This window comes from Prionailurus bengalensis, chromosome B1, assembly GCF_016509475.1.
Source record: "Prionailurus bengalensis isolate Pbe53 chromosome B1, Fcat_Pben_1.1_paternal_pri, whole genome shotgun sequence".
In the NCBI taxonomy this organism is placed as follows: domain Eukaryota; kingdom Metazoa; phylum Chordata; class Mammalia; order Carnivora; family Felidae; genus Prionailurus; species Prionailurus bengalensis.
In genome coordinates this window covers 173070595-173093594 of record NC_057344.1, presented here as the reverse complement: position 1 = coordinate 173093594, position 23000 = coordinate 173070595, and the positions used below count along the sequence as shown (strand labels likewise).

General features: G+C 34.8%; 1 protein-coding gene across 1 annotated transcript in view; it reads left to right on the top strand.

Moving 5' to 3' along the window:
• UBE2K (ubiquitin conjugating enzyme E2 K) overlaps positions 1-22080 on the top strand; it is a 72713-nt gene extending 50633 nt beyond the window's left edge. The window contains exons 4-7 of the mRNA XM_043553190.1: positions 3609-3691; positions 14791-14890; positions 17555-17683; positions 18018-22080. Of these exons, the coding sequence (XP_043409125.1) occupies positions 3609-3691; positions 14791-14890; positions 17555-17683; positions 18018-18092 (387 nt within the window). The 3' untranslated portion in view covers positions 18093-22080. The remainder of the gene's footprint in view (positions 1-3608; positions 3692-14790; positions 14891-17554; positions 17684-18017) is intronic.
• The last annotated feature ends 920 nt before the right edge of the window (positions 22081-23000 follow it).

Sequence of the window (23000 nt, the reverse complement as noted above, 5' to 3'; positions counted from 1 at the left end):
TTAATGAACATATAAATGTGTTCTAGATATGTACCATATTGATTTGAATTTTTACTGATGGGTAAATATAACAAAGAATGGAGTTATATTTGTAAATTTCTGGCTGGATTATGTTCACATATGTTTAATATTGTGGGCTCATGCTTAATTTTAAGCCTCATGAGATAAAAGTATCGAAGGTAGTAGCTGGCTAAATTCTCTTACTGTGCAGGTAAAATTGCCCAAGATTGAAACTTAGATTGAGGAGCGCCTGGTTGGCTCAGTCAGTTAAGCGGCCGACTTTGGCTCAGGTCATGATCTCGCGGTCCGTGAGTTGGAGCCCTGCGTCGGGCTCTGTGCTGACAGCTCAGAGCCTGGAGCCTGTTTCAGATTCTGTGTCTCCCTCTCTCTGACCCTCCCCCGTTCATGCTCTGTCTCTCTCTCTGTCTCAAAAATAAATAAACGTTAAAAAAAAAAAAAAAATTAAAAAATAAATAAATAAAAGAAACTTAGATTGATAGCTTAATAGTGGTCACAGAGTATTTCTTATTTTTATTCTGCAATAAATTACTAACCTGAAGAGCAGAAAGTTTGCTTCTAGACGGAGGAGGTATATCTTTGAGTCAGCTGAATATAGTGTAAGAAGAATTTTATTCAATGCATACAATCAGTGTTATTTCTGGAGTGAACTATAATGAAAAAACTCATTAAATTAGGAAAACTCTAGCTCAATGATTTGTCCAATTATGTATTGGAGATTAGGTTGTGAATTTTCCTGTTTCGCCTTGGCATTATAAACATAGTTTTTATATGTGAAATTAAGTATGAATACCATTGCTAATAACCTTTTTAAAAAAATTTTTTTTAATGTTTATTTTTGAGAGAGAGACAGACCATGAGCAGGGAAGGGACAGAGAGAGACACAGAATCTGAAGCAGGTTCCAGACTCTGAGATCTCAGCACAGAGCCCAACATGGGGCTTGAACTCACAAGCCATGAGATCATGACCTGAGCCAAAGTTGAATGCTTAACTGACTGAGCCACCCAGGCTCCTCTCATTGCTAATAATTTTTAATGGGTCTGCCCATCTGCACAGGCATATTTAAAATAAAATAGTATTTTCTTTTGTACAATAAGTTAGTTAAAGTTGGTTTAATATTGTTCTGTGATCAGGGTCAAATATGACTAAAGTAGGTCATGGTAAGTGTCATTGTATTGTTACTTTTATACTTCACCCCCTCCAAGTTTTTTTGACATTTTTGTTGATATATAACAGAGATGTTAGCACTATGGGAGAAAGTGACGAATATAGTAGATCTGAATTGTGTGTATAGAATAATAGGACAAAATTCTGGGACACCTGTGGATACCATTGGTGATAGTAAGGCTTGAGAAAGATAAAGACATGAAAAATCTGAGAAAGGAGGTAGTTGATAAAAAATAACAAAGAAGAGAGGAATAGGGGAGAAAGAGTGGTAAACCACAGAAAAAACTACTAGAACATTTATTTACATCTATACTAGTGGATAATCAGTGTCCTCTTGAAAAATTTTTTATTAGATCATTTTTAAATTCAGAAGTATTTATTCTAACTATAGATCATAGTACAAGTAAGAGTTTAATATTTCCTTGATCTTGCATATATGCATGTTTGTCTTCATATGTCTATAGAGATCATGGTTTGAAGACGACTCTTTAAAAAGCAAGATACCTTAGATCACTTGCCTACACCATAAACATTCTGACAACTTCAGCAGTAATTTAAAATTAATTTTCCAATCTTGTTGAAAAGATTGAACCAACTTTTGTTTTAAAGTCACAAAATGCTATAATGTCCTTGAGTTATGGAAATTATGGCATCTGGTTATTTTATATCTTTAAAACATATCTGATTCATTACTTAAGGCTCTTTAATGACTTCTCATTCCCTTCATGTAAGCCTGCTTTCTGAAACCAACCTTAGCCTATCTCTCATGTCATCTTAAAAATATATATATATTCAGTTTCAGAAGGCTGGCTACATGAAGGGAATGAGAAGTCATTAAAGAGCCTTAAGTAGAGTGGTGAATCAGATATGTTTTAAAGGTTACTCTTGGGTTTCAATGTGGAGAATGGATTTGAGGAAGCAAAACTGAAGGTAGTAAAGTCATTAGACTGTTTAGTAACCAAAGTGTAGAATGATGGTCTTGTTTAATGAGATTGTGATTCTGTGGATGTCATCTTTGAAAGCAATAAAATTATTTTAAGAACAAAAAAAGGATCAGGGCATGGAAAGAGCCCCTCAGTTTTAGGTATTTTGTTGAAGTGCTTTTCCAGCATATAAGTTAGTGATTAATTAAGTGAGGAAGTAGTAACAGGTAGTATAGACAAATTGAATCACAAGGAGAAAAGTGGAAGCTATCTGTTTAGCTTCTTTCCATAAATAGCATAGATTTGAAGCATATATTGATGAGTCAATTTTTGGGAAGTACTATAAGCTTGGCTTTTATAGTAATTAATCTATTAGGTGTAAAGGAGTTTTGACTCAGATGACTATTGTAACATGTTAGATATAATAATAGGTTCCCTCCCCTCCCCCCAATAATAATTGGTCCCCCCCCCCAAAAAAAAAACCTCATAAGAGACGATGAACTACATTTCATTTCATGGTGATCTGTTAGAGATAGCATTTTCACTTTGTTGGTTTCTTACTCATCAGTGCTGAGACAAATAGGCAATTGGAGACTCAGAATCTGAAATGAGATTGTATAAGTGTGTGTGTTGTTCTATTGCTGGCTAGTTGTTTGATTTTGGATAAATTTTCTTTTTTTTTTTTTTTTTTTTTTTTTCATTTTATTTTTAAAAATTTTTAATGTTTATTTTTGAGAGAGAGAGTGCGAGTGGGGGAGGCTCAGAGAGAGAGGGAGACACAGAATCTGAAGTGGACTCCAGGCTCTGAGCTGTCAGCACAGAGCCCAGCATAGGGCTTGAACTCACGAATGGTAAGATCAGACCTGAGACAAAGTCAGATGCTCAACAGACTAAGCCATCCAGGCATCCCCTGGATAAATCTGTTAAACACTAAACCTTAGTGTCTCCTCAGTGCCAGTATCTTCCAAATGTTTGTTGAATTATTTTTTTAAAAAGAAATTGAGGGGAAAAAATGTTGCAAAATATTAGAAGCCATCTTACAGCTACTTACTACTTAAATGCTTCCAAGCACTGATTTTACTTACTTTCTCCTTCACACCTCTTCTGCATCCTACTTGACACTAAATAAATTGCCATTTACTATCTGTATTAATTTTGATTTTATATTACTTTATCTACCTAAGTGGATTTTAGTCTATGTTGTAGTTATTATAGCATGGAATATTATGCTAGGTAAATTATAAACACCTAATAATTGTTGGGTTTCTTTAGAGGCAGAACACTTATTAAAAGGTTTAAAAATAATCTATGTCAGTGACAACATTCAGCTTACTGAATGCTTTGTCTTCCACACCCCTCCCTTCAGGTAGGCAAAATGATGGTAATGTAAGTATGGACATTTTGTTTTAATATGAAGATTTCATTTTCCTCTAGTTCTATTTGAACTATATGTGTTTTATTTCTGTTACTTAAAAACTCAAGTGTGCTTTATATTCTAGGTCCGGTTTATCACTAAAATATGGCATCCTAATATTAGTTCCGTCACAGGGGCTATTTGTTTGGATATCCTGAAAGATCAATGGTAAGAGATTTTGAATTCACCTTCTCCCCTCTCTCATATGAATTCTAAACTATATTTAGAGTGTTACCTGTGTAATCGCCTCAGAACATAAGCATATATTATACTTTCTCCTATTTGGGCTGTAATTTTGAAACTTTATAAAGTCTCTTAAGTGCATAATCAAAAATGTGGTAGATTTGAGATCACAATCATTATTTAAATAGTGACTTATTAGGTAACGTTAGATACTAGCTCTTACATCTTGAAAAGCTTTGATTTCATTTATTTTGGTAAATTTAGTTTTTGCTATCTCTGAAAGATGTTTGTGAAAGACTAACATAAATAAATATTGAAGTAATCAGCTCTGACTTGGATGTAATATAGGCAACAAAAATATTGAAAGTTGTGTTAATTGGACAGAGTTAAGGTTCTCAGATTTGAAGAAAGGAGTGCCTTTATAGGTGATATCTTCATTTGTATGGCACTTTATACTGCTTTCACATGCTTTGTCTGATCTGATTTTAGCACAGTGTTCTTACCCTTTAAATTCAAACCTAGCTCTGCCATTTACTGAACTGTGGTCCTGAGCAAATTACCTAGCTTTTGTGCCTTAGTTTCCCCATCTCACAAATAGGGTTAACATCTGCTTCATAAGGCTGTTAAAAGTATTACATGAATTGGTTTATGTAATTTTCTTAGAGTAGATCCTGGCATAGTCTAACAACATGGATGGAAAAAACTAAAACAAGTATAAAAAGACATTGGAGTGGGAGAAAACAGTAATAAGTTATGTGTTTGATTTTTAAGAAATGGAAAGAATAGAACCTGAACAGGATGAAACAGGAATGACAACATTTAGTGTTTGGATGATTTGGTTTATTTAGTAACTGGATAAACAGACAAGAGTTGTTGGTTTGGTTTTGTTTTTCTACTCTTTTTTTTTTTTTTTTCAATATTTGTTTATTTTTGAGAGAGAGAGACGAACAGACAGACACACCATGAGTGGGGGAGGGGTAAAGAGACAGGGAAACACAGAATTCGAAGCAGGCTCCAGGCTCTGTGCTGTCAGCACAGAGACTGATGTGGGGCTTGAACCCATGAATGGTGAGATCATGACCTGAGCCGAAGTCAGATGCTTAACCGACTGAGCCACCCAGGTGCCCCTTGTTTTTCTCTTCTAATAGCACATCTGGGTAAAGCCGCCTCCCTCAGATCATCTGTTGGGATCTAGTTTCTTGATATATATTCCATACTGTTAAACATTGAGTAGTGTGGAATAGACCTAATCTGTCCTTCTTTTAATTTGTAGCTTTTTGCAATTTATAGGACTCAGTATTTTTATCCATAAAGTTATCTGAAAGGCCCCTTATAATAGCTCAATCATTCAGTGGTACTAAGGAATATTTGCAGACATTGTACTTTTTATTCACTTGGTCTCTGGGATATTAGGTCTTCTATTTTCCCCTTTCCTATGTCCACTCTCAGACTCCTTGACTCCTTAACTAGTTTCTCCCTTTTCTCCTGGAGCTTTGCACATGACAGTACTTGAAAGCTAAGTCTTTACCTATGCTCCTCTTCATCTATACTCACTTTCTTGGTATGCTCATCTGATTTTATAACTTCGCTTTTTAAATACCAGCAACTCATAAATTTATCTTTCTTGAACTCCAGGCCCATATCCTGCTACCTGCTTAACATCTTTACTTGACTATGTATGTAGTAGACATCTCAAACATAAACATGTTGAAAACTGAACTGATAATCCCCTAACCCAAAACCTGTTTCACCCCATCTTAAGTTATTGAAAGCTACATCCTTGCATTTGCTCTGGCCAAAACCTCCTCATGATCCTTGGTTCTTGTTTCTCTGGTACCCTGTATACCCTGTTTGCAAATTTTGTTGATGAAACCACCAAAGTCTTATAAGCAGTTGCACTGCTACTAACTACCTGGCCCACATCACATTACCTCTTTCCTGGATGATTACAGTAGCCTGCTGCCCTGTTTGTAACTTTGCCCTACTCAGCAATTCTCAGCAGCTAGAATGATACACTCTCCTCCCTGTTCCCCCCGCCCCCCTTTTTAAAAACAAATAAAGCTCTAGACTGAAATTTTCCACCGACTTCCCTTTTTGCTCAGAGTTAAGCCAGCAGTACTACCACATCTGATTATCTCCCTATAGATAGTTGAAAGAAGATGGTGAATGTGTAGAGAGAGAACTTGAACTTTTGTACTGAAACACTTTGTGTCAACTATTCTCATTTCCTTAGGCAGGTGTGAAGTAGCTAAATTTAGTCTCATTTCATATCTATATAATTGAAATGTTAAAAAATAATATCAGATAAAATAGGTGAGATTGGATATACATGGATAATACTACCTACCCTCTCCCCCCCCCCCCCCCCCCCCCATTTATTGAGGGTAATTGGCAGTCAGTGGATATTCATGTTTAGGCTTCAGAGCTGGAATTTGGTAAAGAAAACTACAAGACAGTAATCTTCAGAAAAATAAATTGAGTAAACATTGAATAATTTGGGATAGGTGTGCTAGAAGACAGTTTGTTAGTCTTGGTCTTTTATTAGTATATATGGATGGCGATTTACCTTTAATATTTAACAACTTAATGTTAGTATGGTTTATTTCTTAACTATACAGTGTGTTGTATGAAGAAACTATTCTCTGGTGTTTTTCCACTGACACCTATTCTGAATATAGGGGATAGAAGAAAATACACATAAAAATTGCACTCAGTGAAACTGCCCTTCCAAAAGCCATAAACAGGCATTAAGAGAATATTTAGATGACTGATAAGCAATACTCAGTGTCATTAGTCATCAGGGAAATGCAGATTAAAATTACAATTAGATACTACTACACACTTATAAATAGTTCTCTTGCATTGATGGTAGGCATATGGTTCAACCACTCAACCAGCAGTATCTACCAAAGCTAAACATACACCTTTGATATGGCATAGCAAATCCACTCCTAGGTCTATATCCAAGAGAAATAAGTGCATGTCCACCAAAAGACTTGTACAAGAATATTTATAGCACATTTAATCACACCATAACAACCATATATATATATATATATATATATATATATGTGTGTGTGTGTGTATATACATATATACATATATATATATATATATATATATATATATATATATATATATAGACACACAAATAACATGGATTATTCTCACAGGCATGTTGAGTGACAAAAGCCAGACGTAAAAGAGCATGTACTGTATAGCTTTTTATAAAATTTAAGATAAGCCAAAACTATGACAAATTAGGACAGTGGTGGGGGTAGATGAGGGTTGTGAAAGGGAGTTGCATGAGAAGGCTTTTTGGAGTGCTGGAAGTACTCTATATTTTGATCTAGGTGATGATTACATAGGTGTTGTATACATATATAAAAATTCATCTAGCTGTATAACTCTGCTTATTATACTTTAATAAAAAATTAAAACAAAAAAGTTGCCATTTTTAAGTAGTTGTCAGTGTTTTAAATAAACATCAATTATGTTGATGGTCTTCTGGAAGACTCTTAATAGAAAATAACAGTCAACAATAGAGACAGTTCACATGGCTATTGTACATATTGAAGGCCTTACTCTGTATGCATGAATATATATTTTTAAATTTTATTTAATTTTTAAAATTTATATCCAAATCAGTTAGCATACATATAGTGCAACAATGACTTCAGGAGTAGATTCTTTAATGCCCCTTAACCCATTCCCCCTCCCACACCCCCTCCAGTAACCCTCTGTTTGTTCTCCATAATTAAGAGTCTCATGTTTTGTCCCCCTCCCTGTTTTTATATTATTTTTGTTTCCCTTCCCTTATGTTCATCTGTTTTGTCTCTTAAAGTCCTCATATAGTGAAGTCATATGATATTTGTCTTTCTCTAATTTCACTTAGCATAATACCCTCCAGTTCCATCCACCTAGTTACAGATGGCAAGATTCTATTCTTTTTGATTGCCGAGTAATAATCCATTATATGTGTGTATATGTGTGTGTGTGTATAACCACATATAACATATATGTGTGTGTGTGTGTGTGTGTGTGTGTGTGTGTGTGTGTATGTATGTATGTATGTATAACCACATCTTCTTTATCCATTCATCCATCGATGGACATTTGGGCTCTTTCCATACTTTGGCTATTGTTGATAATGCTGCTATAAACATTGGGGTACATATGTCCCTGTATGCATGAATATTTAATTAGCCATCTTAACTGTGTTTCTGTGATCTGAGCAAAATTGATTTACTTAAGATAGATTTGTAAGGTATGTCAACCACTGATTATTAAAATTAGCTGACACAAGTTTAAATTTCATAATCCTGTTTACTTGTTAGGATTTGTTTTTTACATACTAAATCCTAAAAATCTCAATGCATTGTGTATTTAGTTAGTACTGTGTAAAACAATAAATGGAATGAAAGATTGTATGTTCAGTTGTATGCTTTTTTCACATTATTATGTTTAGATTTAAACATAGAGCAGTCAAAAAATTCATGTATTTCTTTACACTATCAAAGATGTTATAATTTCTATAGTACTTAGAGCCAGAAGACTGGGTTTTGTTTTGATAGTAATTTTATTACAACTAAATTAAAACAATGTCATTCTTTACCATTAATTTTCTTGTCTAGCTTTTTAAAACTTTACATTTAGAGTGGTTTTTTTCCTCTATCATTTATTTTTAAAAAATTTTTATTGGAGGGGTGCACCTGGGTGTCTTAGTCGGTTAAGCATCTGACTTCAGCTCAGGTCATAATCTCGCAGTCTGTGAGTTCAAGGCCCACATCAGGCTCTATGCTGACAGCTCAGGGCCTAGAGCCCGCTTCAGAATCTGTGTCTTCTCTCTCTTTCACTTTCTGCCTCTCCCTCAGTCACACTCTGTTTCTCTCTCTCTCTCTCAAAAATAAATATTAAAATTTTTATTTTGTATTGAAGTATAGTTGGCATACAGTATTAGTTTCAAGTGTCACTTAGGTTTCTTTTTAGCTAACTAATTTCTTTTTTTTTTTAATTAAAAAAATTTTTTTTAAGTTTATTTATTTTGAGAGAGACAGACAAATTGGCAAGTGGGAGAGCGAGAGGGAGAGAGAGAATTCCAAGTAGGTACAGAGCCCAATGCAGGGCTCAAACCCACATAACTGTGAGATCATGACCTGAGCCAAAACCAAGAGTTGGTGCTCAACCGACTGAGCCACCCAGGCGCCCCTAGCTAATTAATTCTTAATGATTTATAAATACCTCCCCCAACATTTTATTATGAAAATTTTCAAGCATACAGAAAACATAATGTTTTCTCTTTAAGATTGTTATGAATGAAGTCTAAGATTTTTTTCTTCCATATTGAGAGCAAACTATCCCTTCTAACATGTTCACCTTTAGGTCCTTAGTTTCTGGTTTTTAAAGTGGTAATTTCAGAGGTCTATTATAGTAGTTTGTGTCTTCCCAATAAAGACAGTGGAAATAAAGGAAAAGTATTTTTAAGTATTTATATTAAGGACTTATGACTCTCTAAGAAAAGAGCTTCTCACTTTAAAAAATGTTTTTGAGGCTCCTACATGGCTCAGTCTTGAGGGTTCAACTCTTGATCTCAGCCCAGGTCATGATCTCACGGTTTGTGAGATTGAGCCCTGTGTCGGATAACAGCACAGAGCCTGCTTGGGATCCTCTATCTCCCTCTCTGCCCCTCCTCCCACACATTCTCTCTCTATCGCTCTCGCTCTCTCTCAAAAACAATGTTTTTATACTGTAAAATGCATATGACATAAAATTTACCGTCTTGGTGTTTTTAATTGACCTATAACATGGTAATCTTAGCTGTTTAAAATAAGTATACAGATGAGTATTATTAAGTATATTCACATTGTTGTGCTACCAGTCCCCAGTCCCCAGGTTTTTTTTTTTTTTAATAAGACTTTATTTTTTTAGAGCAGTTCTAGGTTCACAGCAAAATTGAAAGAAAGGTATAGAAATTTCCCATATACTCCCTGCCCCCACACATGCATAGCCTCCCCCATTATCAACATCCTCCATCAGAATGTAACATTTGTTATGGTTGATGAACCTACATTGACCTATCACAATCATAGTTTATATTATGGTTCACTCTTAGTGTTGTCCATTCCGTGCATTTGAAGAAGTGTATGACATGTATCCATCATTGTGGTATACTGAGTACTTTCACTGTCCTAAAAATCCTCTGTGCTTTGACTCTTCATCCTTCTACCACGCCCCCTCCCCACCCTTTCATGTTTTGAAACTGAAACTCTGCACCTCTACACTTATTTCCCATTCCTGTCTTGCTCTAGCCTATGGCAACCACCATTCTACTTCATGTCTCTGTGAATTTGGCTTTTCTAGGTGATGAATCATAGTATTTGTCTTTTTATTCCTGGCTTCACTTATTAATTTAATGTCATCAGGATTCATCATGTTGTAGCATGGGTCTGATTTGTCTTTTTAAGGCTGAATAATATTTCATTGTGTGTAGATAGATAGATAAATATCACATTTTCTTCATTCATGGGTTGATGGAAATGAGTTACTTCCGCCTTCTGGCTATTGTGAGTAATACTTGTTATGAACATGTACTAGTTCATAGTATCTAGTATCTAGATATCTAAGTACTAGTGTACTAGTATCTAAGTCTCTGCTTTCAGTTATTTTGGGTCTGTATCTAGAAGTGGATTTGTTAGATCATATGGTAATTCTGTGTTTAGGTGGTTTTTTTTGTTTGTTTTGTTTTTTGAAGAACTGCTATAGTGTTTTTTGTAATTGTTGCTCCATTTTGCATTCCCACCAACTATGCCCAAGGATTCCAGTGACTCTACATCTTCACCAGCAATTGTTATTTTTCTGTTTTGTTTGAGAGTAGCCATCCTAATGGATGTGAAGTAGTGTCTCATTGTTTGGTTTCCTTAACAATTAGTGATGTTAAGCATCTTTTCATGTGCATATAAGCAATTTTTATATCTTCTGTGGAGAAATGTTTGTTCAGGTCCTGATTTTTTGAGTTTTTGTTGTTAACAGCAATTCTTTATATATTCCAAACATTAACCCTTTATCAGATATGATTTGCAAATATTTTCTCTCATTCTGTGGGTTGCCTTTCACTCTATTGATTTTATCCTTTGCACAGGTTTTTCTGTCTATACAGTTAACTTTGATGTAGTTACACCAGTTTCTCCAGTTTTCCTATTGTTGCCTGTGCTTTTGATATCCCATCCAAGAAATTCAACCCCAATTGTGAAGCTTTCCCCCTGTGTTTTCTTCTAAGTGTTGTATGGTTTTAGCTCTTATACTTAGTTCTTTGATCCATTTTTTTTTTAAGTTTTTTTAAATTTATTTTTGACAGAGCATGAGTGGGGGAGGGGCAGAGAGAGAGAGGGAGACAGAATTCTTTGATACATTTTGAATTAATTTTCATATATGGTGTAAAGCAAGGGCCCAAATTCATTCTTTTGAAAGTTCATCAAGTTTTTTTTTTTTTTAACATTTATTTATTTTTGAGAGAGAGAGAAAACTTGCAAGAGTGGGGGTGGGGGCACAGAGAGAGGGAGACAGAGGATCTGAAGCAGGAAGCTCTGTGCTGACAGCAGAGAGCCCAACGTGGGGCTCGAACTCAAGAACCAGGAGATCGTGACTTGAGCTGAAGTCGGATGCTTAACCAACCAAGCCACCCAGGCGCCCCAAGAGCTCATCAAGTTTTAAAGAAAAATGTTTATTGCCTTGAGATAAAAATATAAATCTATCTATGTAATGTTATTAAGGTTTTGCTAAGATTTGTGAGATTTTTAAGTTTATTTATTTATTTTGAGAGAGAGAGAGCGAGCTTGCAGGGTAGGGGCAGAGAGAGAATCCCAGGCAGGCTCTGCACTGTTAGTGTAGGGGCTGACATATGGGGGCTCAGTCTCATGAACCATGAGATCATGACCTGAGCTGAGATCAAGACTTGGATGCTTAATTGACTTAGCCACTCAGTTGCCCAATGATTTGTGAGATTTAGACGGCTTTTATTTTACATGTTTTCATGTTTTTATTACAAGTTAAAATTATAGTGAGTTTAATAATTGTTTTAGTATGAAATATTCCTTTGAAGATTTATCTTTAATATTCAGATAACTTTCCTTGAAAGAAATAATTATATTAATTAAAAATTATGTAACTTAAGATTTTGTTTAATGTCATGGATTTTTTCATTGGTGTGCTTAAATAAGTTCAATGGAATATTAGAGTAGCCAGCTTAACTTTATATATCCTATTTCTGTGATAATTTGTATTTTTGTCTCTTCTGGATGATTTTCAGGTGATGGAGGTGAGCTTTATGCTGATACACATAGGCAGCTTTTGATGTTCACATACCTTTAAACATTCTCTTCAAAATTACCCAAATAGAGGGGCACATGGATGGCTTAGTCAGTTAAGTGTCCAACTTTGGCTCAGGTCATGATCTCACAGGTTCATGAATTCAAGCCTCACATTGGCCTCTTCTGTCAGTATGGAGCCCACTTTAGACCCTCTGTCTCCTTCTTTCTGCCTTTCCCCCACTTGTGCGTGCACACACTCAAAAATAAACATTAAAAAATTTAATTACCCAAATAGACAATGAAAGTAGTGTATTTTTTTTTAATGTTCATTTACTTTGAGACAGAGTGTGTGAGCAGTGGAGGGGCAGAGAAAGGGAGAAAGAGAGAATCCCAAGCTGTCAGCACAAAACCTGACTTGGGGCTCAGTCTCACCAACTGTCAGATGATGGATGACCTGAGCCAAAATCAAGACTTGGACACTTAACTGACTGAACCACCCAGGTGCCCCAAAAGTAGTGTACTTCTAATTAAGAAAGATTTCACCTTGTCACAGTGATAACGGCAGGACAAGAATGAACATTTAAGCGCTAAATACCGATTTTTATGCTTTGATTCCTGTCTTAAAAGAATATCCATTCTAAAGATGGTGTACCTGTTGGTTGAAAGTAACTTTTGTAAGCTCTTAGGAAATATAGAACCTTATTATTATTATTTTTTTTATGTTTATCTATTTTTGAGAGAGAGCACGTGCAAGGGAGGGAGGGGCGGGAGGGGGGGAACAGAAGCAGGCTGTGCACTCTCAGTACAGAGCCCAGTGCGGGGCTCAGACTCAAAAACCATGAGATCATGACCTGGGCCAAAGTCAGATGCTTAACTGATGAGCCACCCAGGTGCCCTGGAAGTTTAGAACCTTGGTTTAGAAAAACAATCTCCATTTTTCCAGCCCTGTTTCAGAATTAGAAATTTCTTTTTTTTTTTTTTAAATTTTTTTTTTTTCAACATTTATTTATTTTTGGGACAGAGAGAGACAGAGCATGAACGGGGGAGGGGCAGAGAGAGAGGGAGACACAGAATCGGAAGCAGGCTCCAGGCTCGGAGCCATCAGCCCAGAGCCTGACGCGGGGCTCGAACTCACGCGGGGCTCGAACTCACGGACCGCGAGATCGTGACCTGGCTGAAGTCGGACGCTTAACCGACTGCGCCACCCAGGCGCCCCAGAAATTTCTATTACATAACCATATATAGTGGTTTAAAAAGCTTTTAAAATCCTGTTCTCTTTAATGCTAGTTTAGCATTTCAGCTAACTTTTGTGTCATAACCAGTCTCTTCCTTTTCCGATTAAACTTCTCAAAAAGGTAGATTGAGAAATAAAAATTTTTATTCTGGTAGCATTTTTGATGATTCATTTGTGATGCAATTTTTCTCTCATATATAAAATATGGAACTACAGTTTTGATATTGATTTTATTATATTGGTTTAGAGTAGCCCTTCTTAATTAGCTCAGGCTGTAATCCTCTAAAACAGTATTTCTCAAACATTAGGTTGCATCTGAATCACTTGGAGTGGGGTGCCTGAGTGGCTCAATCACGTGAGCATCTGACTCTTGATTTTGGTTCAGGTCATGATCCCAGAGTCGTGGGATTGAGCCCCATGTCAGGCTCTGCACTGAGCTTGGGATTCTCTCTCCCTCGCCCTTGCTTGTGTACTTGCTCTCTCTCTAAAATAAAAAAATAAAATTTCTTTTAATTAAAAAAAAAAGTGTTTTAAGATGTTAACTAAAAAAACATCACTTGGGGTACTTGTTAATCCTACCCTGGCATTTCTGATTCAGGAGGTCTGGGATGAGGCTGAAAATTTTCATTTCTTACAAGTTTCCCAGGTGATGTTGACACTACTGGTTGGTGAAACTACACTTTGTGGGATACACTGCCTTAAGGCATCTATTGTTGGTTAAGGCCTCCATTATTGGTAATAAACTAACCTTTATTGTAATAGTCAAAGATGGTACTATTCTTGGGAAAATTGAGAAAATAGTCACTCGGTAATTTTCTCTGTTCGTGGTTAAAATGAGGAACCCAGTTGAAAAAGATTGGATTAGAATGATCTAATTTGTGTGGTTAAAATGGGCTTATTATTTAATGCTCCTTCAACTTTTTAAATATTTCACTGTTGCATTTATTATATTTATGAATACTTCTATATCGGTCAGACAGCTTTTTTAACAGAAACACGAAGAATCCTTGCTGGTTATGTAGATACCATTTTTTAAGATAAATACTTGCTTACAAAATACATTTAGAAGCATGAATTTAGTGGTGATATATTTTAAGTAAACTTGGTCTGTTTCAGAATGTTATGGAGTGCTTTTAGGCTTTCTTGAAAATAAGGGATATTTGCTTGATGGTATCTTACATGTTTTTGGAGTGGCATTGAAAGAAAGTTACACATACTAGTTTATCACTTCATGTGTAGAGAAGTGGGTAGAAAATTAAGTCAGTGGATAAAGTTGACTAGAAGGATATTGCCAACAAAAGAAAAGGAAGGCCAGTTCAGGATGCTTTGAATTGTCTTAACAAATAAACTCCATTCATTTTAAAGTCAAGAAGAAGAAAAATATGGTAGGTAGATACATAAATTTCTACAATTTAGCTACATGATTAAGATAAAATCTAAATTATTTTTATCTCCAGTTTTTATATTTTATTCAGGAAACATCCACTTTTGTTTTTGTCATGCAGTGTGTTCTTAACTGGAATATTTTCCTGTTTGAATTTTAGGGCAGCAGCAATGACTCTCCGCACGGTATTATTGTCATTGCAAGCCCTGTTGGCAGCTGCAGAACCAGATGATCCACAAGATGCAGTAGTAGCAAATCAGGTAAGGTAGCTGCTTTTATAAGACCTTCTTATACTTACCTATAATTCTTTACTACCATAGTGGTTTGCAGTGTTAACACATGAGCATAGTTCCATTGAAACTAAATTTGAAAATGGTTTTCTTTCTTGTGGTGAGATTATTTTTTCAGGTATAATAGTGAAAACTTAATTTACTGATTTTTAAAATACTAATTTAATTGGATATGTGATAGATGCTTTTTTAAAAAAACACATCAGTGGAAATTTTCAAACGCACAATGTGAAAAGAATTACACAGTGAACACCCATAGTCCTGCCTACATCTGGATTCTGTGATTATTTACTGTACATGCTTTATCATGTGTGTATCCATCTCTGTCCTTCAGTTTAGTGATGATCCCTCCCCTGATGATCACTTTAACCAGCTCTTGCTATAGCTGAAGTGGCATGGTAAATGTTACCAAGGATCTTAACAGAGGACAGTAAATTACAAGTAAATAATGTTTTATTGCCACACCCCTTTGTTTACTTTCCAGCCACAAAATGGCAGAGTTGAACAGTTGGAACAAAGATGGTATGGTCTGAAAATTGAAATAATTATCTGGTCTTTAGAGAAAGTTTGCCAACGTCTAAGCCATTAGGATTTACTGAGCTTTTTTTTTCCCCCCATCTAAAAATTTTTCTTCTCTTGACTTGAGATACAACACTCTCTTCATCTTGGTAGTTGTAGTTGTTCCTTCTTAGTTTCTACAATTATTTCTCTTTTTCCTCCCTCTTAAATATGGATCCTTGGTTTTGACACTGTTCCTTTTATTTTCCATTATATATGGTAACTTAGGTGATCATATCCATACTGATATGATCACCTGTAAGTTGAGAAAATGTTTAGGCTTTGACCTCTCTCTGAGCCCAAGAGCCTGTTCAGAAACAGGATAGCCCTATATGAATGTTTCACTGATACCTCAGCACAGTATTCCCAAAACTGAACCTAGAATCTTAAATCCTGTGAACTTTCCATCCTTATACTATCATCAATTTAAATGTCCACATCACAGACTTGGAATTTCTTTCTGTCTCCTTTTCTTTTGTTGATTCCATTCCCAGTATCTCTTTCATCATACTTCTCTGATTTGCCTTAGTTCACATTTTAAAAAATATCTCCATTCGACTGCTCTTATACCTACCCCTTCTTCGGCCTCTTCCTTCCCCCATCTTCTACATTGATACCAGTTAGCTTTGTAAAGTACAAATCTTATTTTACTTTACTACTAAAAACCTATTGGAAGCTCTGCTATTACCTACTTGGTAAATCCAGATTCTTTAGTTTGCAGAGCTTTTCCATGACTTGAACTGTCTACAAACCCAGCTTATCTCATCTAAATTCTTACTGTTCCTTGGATTCCTTGCCTTTTCAAGATGGCATTCAGTTATACTGGTTATTTCCCCCAATTTGTCATGTTTCCTCTGCCTGAGGAAACTTTCCTCTTAGTAAAACCTGTTCCTTTCCCTTGAAAAGCTGTTCACTCCTTGTTTAATGTATATACTTGTTAATATCGTCTGTTGTTTGTCTCAGAGTGCTTAGAATTAGGGTTTTACGTGCTACATATATACACTGTTCATTCCCTCTGGGTAGTCAAAACCATAGCTTGAGTCTCAGCTTTGAGTTCCTATTGGAGATCTGAGCCTCAAAGCCTGAAGTTGGTCTAAGCACTTTCTTCTTGTTCCTAAAACAGTTCAATAATTTGACTTATTCTCTTATTAAGAATTAACATGGTAGAAACCAGGTTTTTCATTTTAATATACAGTAGAAGCTTATCAGTCTTAAAATATTCAATACTTTTAAAAGAAGTATTAAAGTGAATTGAATAGTTATTTTAAATTTATACGTCACTTGTTAAGTAATGTTGGCCTCAGTATTTGAGAATAAATTTATCTCATTCCAATGAGAATGGGAAGTATTACATTTTAAAAGTACTTTATGGTACTTTTAAGAGATAAGTTCATAAACCTTTCAAAACATGCTGTAAATCAGGGCACCTGCCTGGCTCGTTCGGTGGAACATGCAACTCTTGACCTCATGGTTGTAAATTCGAGCCCCAAGTTGGGTGTAGAGGTTACTTAAAAATAAAATCTTTTTTTTTTCCTTTAAGTAGTTTCCATGCCCAACATGGGGCTTGAACTCAACCCCATGATCAAGAGTCCCATGCTCTCCAACTGACCCAGCCAGGTGTCCCCAAAATAAAATCTTTAAAAAAACAAACAGGTATTGCACATGGCATATCCTTAAATCACTGTATGTTAATACAGCTCTAGCAAAACAGTGAAGTCTAGTTGTATTCTGTCATGAACTGTGGTTAGTACAAAGGTCAGTTACGTTTATTAGTGAATGTCCACCTAGTTTTAGAAGCAAATAATTCTGTTTAGTTGTATAATGTTTGACACTTCACGTCCAACTTCGGCTCTGGTCATCATCTGGAGGTTCATGGGTTCAAGCTCCACATTGGGCTTACACTGGCAGTGCAGAGTTTGCTTGGGATTCTCTCTTTGCCCTTCCCCTGTTTGTGCATGTGCTCTCTCTCTCAAAGTAAGTAAACTTAAAAAAAAGAAAAGAAACAAGTTCTTAGGCAATTAAGTATTGAATACTACTACTGTATTGTCATGTCATTTGGTTTTTTTCTCCATATAGTACAAACAAAATCCTGAAATGTTCAAACAGACAGCTCGACTTTGGGCACATGTGTATGCTGGAGCACCAGTTTCTAGTCCAGAATACACCAAAAAAATAGAAAACTTATGTGCTATGGGCTTTGATAGGGTAAGTATATAAAAGCATACTTATTTTGATATATTTATTGATTTACTTAAAATTATTGCTGCAAATCCTTGGCTGACAAAAGTGTTTCAAAGATACTCTCTAAATCTAGTTTTGATAAACTGTCTTCTGTTATTATAATCAGTGATTTTTCTTTTCCCTTTGCTAATTCCAGTCATTGGTTTAGGAGCTTTTTATGCACTACAAATGCCAGGCAACTTAAAAAAAAAAAGAAAACAAGATGTGATTTCTCAATATAAAGATAGTGCATGATTCAGTATTTTAAAAATATTTTCTTGAGATTTGATTTTTTTGTGTCCCCTTTTCTTCTCTACAGAATGCAGTAATAGTGGCCTTGTCTTCAAAATCATGGGATGTAGAGACTGCAACAGAATTGCTTCTGAGTAACTGAGGCATAGAGAAAGAGCTGCTGATATAGTCAAGCTTGCCCTTTCTTGAGGAGCATCAACATCTGTTATTTTTAGGATTCTGCATAGATTTCTTTTAAACTGGCATTCTTGCCTAATGATGTTATCTAGGCACCATTGGAGACTGAAAAAAAAATCCCTGCTCTGTAAATAAAGCTAATTAAACGTCTGTGTAAATTTAAAAAGGGGAAATACTTTAATTTTTTTCTTAATAGTGTAAAAATTCTTTGAGCTAAGCTGAAACCATGGAAAAAACATGCTACTTTAGTGTTTAGCAGTGTACCAAGACTAGCAAGAGTTTGCTTCAGGATTTCGTTGAATAATTAAGATAATATTTTGAGTGTGTCAGGGCCATTCAAATTGTTGGTGTTGCATCACAGCTACCTTAACTGTTTTTAACATGGATCCTCTGTGCCTGTGAATTTACTTGCATGCTTGTACTTGACTTCTTAGGATGGGTAGCTGAAAAGACCACCATTTTAAGCATTTGAGAATTCTTAAATATGAGATTTATCCAGAATTGAAGATGGTGACCTATTCAGAGCCTTTTTGTCCTTGTCCACAGACTGGGACACCATATCTATTTTTCCCCCTCTTACCACACACAGCTAATATTCTGATGGTAAATTTGTATTCTGTATTTGTTGAGGAAATAATGCCGAGGGGCATTACCCCTTGCTCCATTTTTAGGTCGTCCATTTGGAATGTTTTGTTACAATTCTCCACTCCTAAAACTTTCCTATGTGAGTAATAATGTAAAAATGGAGCTGCCAGTTTTGTTCCTCTTGCAGAAACAGCAAATATTTGATGTTGCAGTATTCCCAAGATTTAATGAAAGAACCCAACTTAGTTTTTCAGTGAATTTGACATCTTTCTATTTTTAAACTGATGAAATTTTCTTTGAGCTCTTCCAAGGATGCAATCAACTATTTGCAGTTTTTTAGCCTAATTTTGGCTTTATAGAGATTGCTTTATCAGGTACTTTAAAAGTCACTCTTGCTTGCATTTACCCCTATTGACACATGAAAGCTGTGTGGTGTTTTACTGTACATACTTCACATACACATAGGAATAGAAATGTGTTATAAATCTAGCTTTCTTTATGATGTTTCTGATAATATGAGAATTGAAAACTTTACCTTTTCTTGTACATAGTCAGACTTTCTATTCGTATTAAAGTTACATTTCATTCTAAGTTCAAAAGTTTGAAAATTATTAGTTTTGCAAGCTCAAACACTAATGTGACCATTTTATGAAGACTGAAATGGACTTATGCAGTCAGTTCTATACATAGAAACACAGTTCTTATTAAATTTTCAGGACCAATGCAAAATAACAAAAATGTAATGGAATGAGAATGAATTAAAGTAAGGCTGTATATTGAAAGTCATATTATAAAAGGTTTGCTTTCTTCAAGTGTTATTTATCCTAAATTACAATCGTTAAGTGTTTGCAAAATAATTTTGAACCATAAATCCAGCATAATTTCATTTGACTTCTCAATAATCTTAGAAGCAATAAAAGAACCATTATTAAATATATTGTAATGTTAAAGATGTGAAGGTTCTTCCAAAAACTTGTAAGGCTTTCCTAATTAATAGTAAGCTCTTGTAGTTGATATTATTGCATACTAAACACAAGTTGGTATGTTTTTTTCCCCTATGTGTTTGCTTAAGTATAAATTCCTTTATACAATCACCTCCTTTAATTGTTATAGTTTAGTTACTTTCTAAGATGCCAAAGGAAATACGATTTTTCTTTATTTATTTTAAATAGCTAAAACCTTGTACTTTATATTTTGAAGTAAGGTTGGGATTGTGTGAAAATGTGAACAGTTTTGTTCTACTGTTGGTTAGAATTAACTTTTTTTTTTTTAAGTGGAGGGTGGCTTGGTAATACTTGGATTATTTTAAATATCAAACACATCTACCCAATTTACTATTTGCCTGTATTATCAGGGTATATTTAATTCTCCTGTGGTTAGACAAAAGAACGAACTCAGAGATTACTAAAGTCAAGCATTACATACTTAGCTCTTGGAGGCAGCTATACCTTTATACCTTGCCTTTGATTTTTATGCATATTAACCCCATCTACTCCTCTAACTACTCAGTGCCCAGGAAATTGAAAAGTACAATATTTGGTATGAGAGGTTCTCCATAATGCAGTTTTCATTTCAAAAATTTATTTACCTCACTTACATTAAATGTGATAATTCCTCTTTCTGATGTATTTCCCACTGCCCTTCTTCTTTTTTATTTCTCTACAGATAGATGTATTTCCCCAAACATAGAAATTAAGGCAATTGCTTTTTTTCCTTTGGTCTTACATGTTTGGGAAAAGGACACTGAAAGTGCAGGTCTAGGGGAAAGGTACCCTGGTAGAAATTATTTTTATAATTCTCAGTTTTTTGTGATTCGTCGGTTGTAAAGGCCTCAAAAATTATGGTTAAATATATATATATAAATTTATATATATATAAATTTATATATATATAAATTTATATATATATAAATTTATATATAAATATATAAACTATGTACAAGAATATATATATATCCTTGTACATAGTCAAGAATATTTATATATATAAAATAGTATCTCATTTAGAGCAGGCAGATTTGCTAGAGGTCACTGATAATCTAGTAGGCTTTTATTATAATTGGGTCTATTTCCTGGGTATGTGCCCGACTTTTAAAAGGACAAATACTTGTATAGTATTTCACTACAGATTACTGAATGAATGAATAGCAATTTGTCACCCAAATAAGTATACAGTAGATGGTTTATAAATATTTGAGGAACTTTGTACTAAATTAGATTCTGAGTTGGCTACCCAAAATATTTGGAATTGTGACTGTGGTTTACTTAAACACATAACACATAAAAGTATGTATATGTTTGGATTCTGAGTATTTTGCTTTTGAGGAGAGTAATCTATGAAATGAACCTAAGACTGACTTTTTTTCTTTTTGGAAGTATTTCACATTTGTGATTGTTGGTGGCGCTTAAAACTATGCAAAAATAATTTTTTTAAAGTAACTCTAAGAAAGAATTGGCATTTAAACTGGATATTGCTTATTTTATGCACTACAGAATACAACATATTGTGTTACTATTTAGGCTGCTTATTAATAAGTTTATCGATGTGAAAAAGCAGATCTTGGCTATAAGTGTATGCCTGATTTGAGCTTTTAAAACTCTGCAATAGGGGTATGATTATGATTCCACAATACAGGAAATTATAGGAATACAATAAAGCATTTTTATTGTTTTAAAGATTTAAGATGGATTCAGGCACGGAAGGGTTGGAGCCAGGTATACTTTCTTGTACAAAGATGGAATCAATGTTTGGATGTGAAAAAGGAAGCTGTCTGTTTACAGTTAATTTTATTTCATGGACTTTAGAAAATGATGTTGTATTAATCACTTTTTCTAGTTCAAGAAATTTCAATTCCAGGGTACAAACCATTGATTTAAAAAATTTGCATTTCCATTCCTTTAGTACCAGTTTAAAATAAATGCTTAACATCAACTGTTTGCTCTCACTGGGGAAGAAGGCAGTTTGAAGTACTTACTGATAAATGGCCTTTTTCTCAAATGTTACTTTTCTGCAGTGTCTAACACATAATGTCACATGTTCTGTTTGCACTGTTGCAATATGGATCAAAAATCTTGTGGCATAGGGATAGGGGAATGTTAGTATCTCCCTTGTCCTGTTTGTTCTGTTACTACTTTATTGGACTGATCTACCCTCATAAACCTGTGATCACCTAAATGTAAGTTGTGAATGTGTCACCTTTTGCTTGGTTATTTCAACCATGCTGCTATATATAATCAGGTGTGGCACAGTTTATCAGTTTGGTTCTAGGGGGTGAGTGAATACAAATCATTGCACTGTGCTGTTAAACGATCCTTGTGTGCTTGCTGTTACCTACTTTTTACAGGCATCATAATAAAAGCTAGACTATTTCTTTGGGGGGAAAGAGACTTATTTAATGTAATTTAAAGACTTTTCCAATAGAAAATGAAATACTATTGAAAATATCTATTTTTTAGCTTTCAGCAATTGATGGTGCTTTGTTGTGGTGTCTGCTGGAAGTCTACTGCCATTATAGGGATTCTCATTAACCTCACTGAGAAAGAACCTTGCTTGTTAGCTTCTCTAGATCTCTATTCTAAACAATCTGTTAGTGATGATAAATTCTGTAGGAGGGTCTATTCTGAGCCATTAACTTCCTGTAAGGGGAAAATGGGTGGGTTAACCAGAAAGACCATTGAAACAGGGTGGGTTATGGGTGGAGGGTCGGGTATTTGTCTTGAGAATTAAAAGCTACGAAACACTTTTGTACACAACTGATTTTTTAAAAAATAAACACATTTTTAAAGATGTTGAATTTTTTTTCCCCCTTACTGGGAATTCTTAAAAATAAATGCATGCATGTTTTCCCCTGAAAATGGTTATATCTTCTTTCTGGGTACTCCTCTTAGGGATAGGCAGTTAAGCTTCCACATTGCTTTGAGCAAGAAAAGAACCAAGTAGATAGGTCTCTTAGACAAAGTTCATAGTGATGAGCATATGATGATAAGTGGAATAAATTATATTGGGTCTTTGAATTTAAAACTGCATTGAAACTGTTGAATTCTAAAGTTATTTATTTGAAAATAGAACATTGGTTAGGTTCGAATCCAAAATTTAGAGTAATCCAGAATGAATCTGTACTGAAAGTAATGTTTATTCTTTTTTTATATATACACAGAAATCATTCTGGAAATGAGGGTGCCTGTTACCATGGAAAAAACTGAATTGTTTCAGAAAGTCCTGGGTTACTATCCTTGGATTACCCCCTACCTCCGATTCTGATAATTAAGAGAGGCTATGTTGGTTAGGG